We start from the raw sequence: 6,791 nt of genomic DNA, 5'->3' as shown, positions 1-6,791 counted from the left end.
ACTGAGGTCCGTGTCCAAAACAGGCTCCTCATGGAGTCCTTGGAGGAGAGAATTGGAGGCCAGGATTGCACAAAAGCTTCTCAGAGACTCAATGTGGGAAGGAAAATACAAACTACCTTAAACCCTTTGAGTATCTCAAAGCATTAATGAGCCCCACTGAGTGTCAATGCAAAGCTCTAAATGGACTAATTAAAGCAGATAATTGGAGGCCTTGATTGCACAAATCTGTCAGACACTTAGTGGCACTAAATGGCACTTAAATTAACCAGAACTTGCCCTGGCCCCCAAACACACGCTGGAGATGTTTGGGGCCATTCATCATTTCTCTGCTCGCCAGCACCGAAGCAACGGACTCTGGCTGCAGCTCTGAGCTGGTGCCCAAGGCAACCAACCACCTCTGGCAATGGGGCTGCATGGAGCTGCTCTCAGGAAACCCCCCAAGAGTTGGGGAGTGCCCCAACACCACCTCAGAAACTTGGGATGCACCAAAATTCTTTCAGGAATGCAGAATACCCAAAAACTCACTCAGAAATGGGTTACTCCTTTCTTCACCATCCCCAACCTTATGTGTCTCATCCCAGACTCCACCACACCCTCCCCAGTCCCCACCACAACACATCCCACCCCTGCTAGACATCAAGACCTCCTTCTCAAGCCTGGTTTCCCCCATCCCACCCCTTCCAAGCCCCCTCCCCCCCATCCTGCTCCACCCAATGCCCATCTCACCCCTCCTGATCTGCAGCACATTTCACCCAAATCCCCTCCAACCCCATCACACCTTGAGGGGCTGTGGAATTGAGTCATTTTGGGGTGAGATTGAGTAGTATTCAGTGGCAGTGAGTGGTTTTGAGCTGAGAGATCAATCCTGACACGGTGCCGGAGCCGGCTGGCCCTTCCACGGCACCATGCTGGGAGTGGGACACTCCCCAGGAGCAGGATGACCTAAGGAGTGGCTTGGAGATGATGCTCTACGGCACTTTGGCTGTTACCAGGTACACGGTGGGGACAAGGACGAGAGGGAGAGCTCCAGTCTGGGTTCCAGAGGGTTTTATTCCAGTGGAGGGCCCAGGAACTGAAGACGGGCAGCTGTGTGCCAGCTCTTTTAAAACAGGGGAGGTTTCAGGGGAGGGTTCAAATCTTTAGCCAAGGGTAAGAGAGTAGGGGAGGAGTGAAAGGTGGGGTTTACATTTGACAAACCAAGAGGGAAAACAAGGGGAGGAGCATGGGTCACGTGAGCCAATGGGGCTTTGAGGGTCGGGGGATTGACCGGGAACAGTCTGGAAGGAAGGGGCAGGTGGGGGAAGGATTGACAACTGGGTAGGTGGGTACAAACTAGGAGTAAACCAACAGCCCAGGGAAGTAATAGAACAAACCAATAGAACCAAGCACACCACAACACAATCCCTCTTGTCTTTAGGAGTGCCAAGCAATGGAGACAACCACAACAAATAGCCCCCCAACCCCCATATCCTCCCCAAGTATCTCCCTGAATCCCAGATTCCCCCAAAACACTTTACAGTGAGGCTTTAGATGCTTTCAATGAATTTGTTGATTTTACTCCAATTTTGTGTGTTTTAAACAGATGAAAATGAATCAAAAGATTGTTAGGGACCACCAAACAAAAGGACCACCAGCTCAGTGTCTCCCCAGTGCAGATCACTGGGAATGTGGGTCATCAGGGTTCTGCCCAATTTTGGTGCTCCAATATGGGTTGGAGTTAGAGCAATGCAGAAAAATCTTCCCACAGTCAGGGCACTTGCAGAGCTTCCCTTAGTAATGCCTCCGTTGGTGTTGGGTCAAGTTAGAGCTCTGGGTGAAGCTGTCCCCACACTGGGGACACTTGTAGGGCCTCTCCCCAGTGTGGATGCGCCGGTGGGTGAGGAGGTGGGAGTTTTGCTTGAAGCCCTTCCCGCAGTCGGGGCAGCGGAAGGGCCTCTCCTCTCTGTGAATCCGCTGGTGCCTCAGGAGATTTGAGCTGGTCTGAAACCCCTTCCCACACTGGGAACACTCGTAGGGCCTCTCCCCGGTGTGGGTCATGTGGTGGAGGATCAGCTGGAATCTCTGGTTGAAGCCCTTCCCACATTCCCCACACTTGTATGGCCTTTCCCCAGCGTGGATGCGCTGGTGGCGGATCAGGGTTTTCCTCTGGCTGAAGCTCATCCCACACTCCAAACACTTGTGGCGCTTCTCCCCATCATGAAGCTGCTCATGGACCACCAGCTCAGAGCCCCGGCTGAAGCTCTGACCACCTTCCTGGCACAAGGTGGGTCTTTCCTCCCCAGAGCACCCTGGGATGGGTTTGGAGCCCGTCCTCCTGTGGGATCTCTGAGGCTTTTCCTCTCCATTGTATGCCTGTGTAGTGGAGGTGCTGAAAATGGCCTCTTTCACGACGTTCTGCCGTGGGGATTTGTCCTCTCTGGTCTCCATCCTCAGCTCCTTCTCTGGGGGAGGAAGGACAAGGAGAGGATGGGATTTGCCTCCGTGCCACAGGGAAGGGGAAGGAGATCCCCCCCAGTCCATCCTCGGCAGGACGGCGTCGGCAGCGGGGTTGTCCTGCAGCCGGGGGCCATGCTGGGCTGGGAGATGCAGCAGGAGAGAGGGGGAAAGGGGCCCTGACTTCCTCCTCACCTGCCTGGCTGTCCTGGGGCATCTTCCTCTTCCTCAAAGCCTCCTCCTTCATCTGGTCAAGGTTTGGGAATGAGAAATCCTGGTTAGGGGAAAAACAAGGGATGAGCACATTGAATCTTAAGGTCCCTCTGCCCAAGTGCATCTCTAGAAGTCACCAGCCATCTGGATTTCTGTACTAGTTTGAAAGCCAACCAGTGAGAGAACCCAAGTCAGCATTATAGTTTAATAGGAAAGTTAAAAAAAAAAAAAAAAAGCAGAAAACTGGCTTTACCTGACAGAATCAGGATACAACCTGACAGCCTGTTGGTCAGGGTGGTGGTAGCAGTGTGATTAAATGGTGGCTGCAGTCCTGTTTAAATGATTGATGTGGTTCTGTTGAAGCGGTGATCTTGTAGAAGGGTCTGGTCTTCAGCTGGAAGTCCAGTGCTGGTTTTGGAGCTCTAGTCTTCTAGCAATCCAGTAGAAAGGCTCCCCTGGTGTTTCAAAACCTCAGATTATATCCAGGTGGGAATGCTTTGTTCCTCCCACTGGGTGGAGCATCTCACAATGGGATGATGTATTTTATGAGTCATGCAGTCAGGCCTTGATGGGCCATTTAGCAGAGATATCAGCCATTGACTGTTATCAGGGATGAGTCATAGAGGGGATGAAGAATGCTGCCTCACTTATCTTAACAGCTGACATAGATGGTGATAGAATACATACCTTTGGTCCCATCTTACACTGTAACCTAAGACATTACCCACCTCATATTCTGTATCATCTCTGTCATACCCAAATCAATTCCCTCCTTTAACTGTGCTTACACAATGAAACCTTATACAAAGTTCTCATTTAAAATTAGGTCTCCTTGTGGTACACCACGTGTTTCCCCATATTTCTGCATTACCCACCAGGTATAACCAGGTCCTTGAGCATATCCCACAGAGGGGTTTGTCTTTGCCTGTGGTGGGACTAATCCAAAGAATCTTTCCTAAAACATCTTTCCAGTGTACCATAGGGACTTCATCTCCATCCACTGTGTACAAGGGTCTGGACTGGGCAGGATCAGCTCAGCTGATAGACCTGACACGAGGAATTCAGGTGAGCTTCAGGGGAACATGGGAAACAGGGTGTCATGGAAACAGAGAGACATTTAGGAAAGCTTAGAAGCATTGATAAGATCCCATCCTAGTTCTGCACCCAAGCATGGGTGAAGAGATTTGCTATGCTGGGTGCAGAAGAATTTTCCTAGGGCTGATGCTGACTCAGCCCTGACTGCGTCTCTCTGGGACATGGTCAGAGTTCAGCTGTAGAATGCAGCTACACTAAGAGATTCAACAGCTGCCAGTTCACTCCTGTCATGTCCCGTGCTTAATGAAGTTATAAACAAGCAGTCTAGTTGGGGTGTGTCTCTGGCAGTCCCCACAGGCAGCCCCCCCAGCCAGCCCCCTGTCCCTGTTGCCAGTCCCACTGACCCAGGGGACAGCCCCCTCCAACCTGTGAGTGGCCTCCCTGACCCATGGGTGGCCCCCATGGACCTACAAGTGGCCATGGATCCTCAAACCCCTCCAGGATGCCTAAACTTCTAAAATTCCATCTAAGAGACGAGACTGGGAGCAGCTGGATCAAATCCAAGGTCCTGAATTTGTCAAAGGTTTATGCATAGAAGATGGGACAGGTGGAATTGAACCAAAATGCAATTTGTCCCACAAGATGAAGGATGCAATCCCAGATATATGTCTATAAATACAGCTATGATTGATTCTGATCAGGATTAGACAGAAAGATACATTTACACCATAGAGTAAATTTAATAAAAGTGTTATTTACTCCACAGAATAGGAGCTAAACAATTATTAGAATATAGTGCTCTAGGAAGCAATTTAGAAATAAACAGGGCCTTGCTGGAGTTTTTTGAGCCCGTTTCAGGCAGAGTTTCCTGCTCCATGAGGAACTCCCTTTCCTGTGCCATGACCAGGGCAGATCCCACAGCAGGAAAAGCCCCAGGCCAACCCAACACAATGAAGGGCTCAGGCACAAGTGCAGAGTGCCGTGCTGGGAGCTCTGCCAGGGAGAGCCTGAGGCACCAAAAGCACTTTGGCAGCAGCAGCTGCTTCCAGGCCATGGCCAGAAGCCTCCCTTGGCAGCCCGGCCTGCTGGCCACCACTGCACAGCCGCTGCTTCAGGGCTCATTTCTGCCTGGGCTCTGCCCCAGCCCGCAGAGTGACACCTCAGCCCTGACTCTGGCACAGCCGCTGTGCCTGAGCCCTGCAAAGCCCAAAGGTCACCTGTGCCCCCCTGACTCTGGCAGCCTCTGGGGCAGGGGGAGAAAGGCCAGAGAAGGGGCTGGCTTTGGCTGCTGGATGTGGGCTCCAGCAGAGACAAGGAGGAGTCAAGGGAGTGGATGGAGTCCAGTGAGCACCCCCTTCTCCCCATGCAATCCTAGAATGGTTTAGATGTGTCATAAATGATCAGCCAATTTCATAAAATAAAAGGATTTATTAAAAATGGAGAAAAAAAACCCTTGATAAATCCACAAGCAAAACACAGTTCCGATCCTGGGATCGGCACTGGGTGAACCACAGATCTGGCCCCTGTGGCAGAGAATCCCCCCTGGTTCACAATTTCGGTTTGTGCAGGATCTACTTTTATACAGCTTTTCTAGTTTGCAAAATCTATTACTTCATCCGTCTTTGTTCCTCTGGTTCTTGATGCATATTCGCTGGGTTCCTTTTCTGGTCACTGGTGTGGTGAATAGTTTTTTCTGGGGAGGAACAGGCCTTTGGGCTTATGGGAGTCTGGTGTTCAGAGGTACATCCTTGACGAGGTAGATGAGATTGATATCAGGTGTTGATCACTGGGCCAAGGATCGCTGATGGCTGTGCTTATCTCAGACAGACCCATCTCCCATTGGTGCTACCCTCCTTTGTCTCGAGAGTGGGTGACTCTCAGATTCCTGGCAAAGGCAGTCATTCAGGAATGTTTCAATCCTTAAACCTAACCTAAAAATATGGTTTTATACAGCATATCATGATAAACACGAATTAATTCCAGGACATTTATCAGAGATGGGAAGAGCTCTGCAGTGCTCATCTCATCCAAACTCCCGCCATGAGCAGGGACATCTTTCACCAAATCAGGTTGTTCAGAGCCCTGTCCCAGCTGGACTGGAATGTTTCCAGGGATGGGGCATTGACCACCTCTCTGGGAACCTGTCCTGGTAGATATCAACCTCATCATCAAAATTTCTTCCTTATCTCTCCTTATCATAACCTCCCTTCCTTTAGTTTAAAACCACCACCCTTTGTCCTATTGGGACAGACCCTACTCAAACCTTTGTCCGCCATTGCATTCCCAATGAGCCGGGTTTCCATGGCAATTGCCAGGACAGGTGAGCCAGGTGTGGTGTCCCAGTGAGGGCTGCCATGGAAACAGTGCCCAGCACTGCCCCTTTCTGTCTGGCTGAGCTGCCTTTGGCCCTGGCAGCGGCATTTGCTGCTGGTTCCGCGGTGCCTGAGCAGCCAGCGCGGCACAGGGCAGGTGGTCATGGCACAGCCCCCAGCAAGGGATCCATTCTGGCTTTGGCCATGGACACCAGCCCTGAGCAAGGGGCCCAGGCACTGGGCTCAGGCCAGTGTCCATGGCCACAGCCCCTTGCCATGGCCCTGGGCAGCTTGGAATGATGATCCAGCCTCACTCCTGGCCCAGGCCAGGCCTGCAGTGTCCTTCCCCACAGCCTGTGTGCACAGAAGCACTTCCAGGGCTCTCTGCATTTCCCTTCCCCTCACTCTGGGCTCACTCACACAGCTCCCAACAACCCAGCCAGAGCCTGGAGGTGCAAGGAGTTCAAAGTTGTCTGTCCTTCAGCAGTTGTTCTAATTCTGCCTTCAGCCAACTCTGGATTTGTTTCTACTGTAGAACTTCCTGTGTGTCTAAAACATTCCTTGCATGGCTCTGCCTCGGGAAAGGGGAACCTCCTTTGTGGCATTTTGGGTTTAGCGCACCCATTTGAGGAGATTGCCTGAAATTTAGGAGTTTTTGATTGCTAAAAAGTGAAGAAAACCCCTCTTTGGCTGAGTGCAGCCAGTTGTCTGAGCAATGCAGGTCCCGGGTGAGTGAGGAGAGACAGGATGCGATTGGGGAATGTGGAAGAAGGTTGTCCACACTGGGTCAGACCGCAA

At 51.4% G+C, this 6,791-nt stretch overlaps 1 protein-coding gene across 2 annotated transcripts; it reads right to left on the bottom strand.

Moving 5' to 3' along the window:
• Positions 1 to 1,563: 1,563 nt before the first annotated feature.
• Positions 1,564 to 3,078, bottom strand: LOC136294273 (zinc finger protein 239-like). Of its 2 annotated transcripts, XM_066191911.1 has the most exons (3): positions 2,900 to 3,078; positions 2,629 to 2,707; positions 1,564 to 2,441 (listed from the first exon to the last, which is right to left on the bottom strand). In XM_066191911.1, exons 2-3 carry the CDS (start codon positions 2,678 to 2,680, stop codon positions 1,771 to 1,773), a joined length of 723 nt encoding a protein of 240 aa, XP_066048008.1. In that variant the 5' UTR covers positions 2,681 to 2,707; positions 2,900 to 3,078; the 3' UTR covers positions 1,564 to 1,770. The 2 variants fall into 2 exon arrangements, with proteins under 2 accessions (XP_066048008.1, XP_066048007.1); XM_066191910.1 differs by lacking the exon at positions 2,900 to 3,078 and having other exon boundaries at positions 2,629 to 2,874.
• Positions 3,079 to 6,791: the final 3,713 nt, after the last annotated feature.

The sequence above is a fragment of the Chamaea fasciata genome, unplaced genomic scaffold (genome assembly GCF_029207755.1).
Source record: "Chamaea fasciata isolate MVZ Bird 193981 ecotype frontalis unplaced genomic scaffold, bChaFas1.0.hap1 SCAF_9, whole genome shotgun sequence".
Classification (NCBI taxonomy): domain Eukaryota; kingdom Metazoa; phylum Chordata; class Aves; order Passeriformes; family Sylviidae; genus Chamaea; species Chamaea fasciata.
This window is presented reverse-complemented; position numbering and strand designations above follow the sequence as displayed.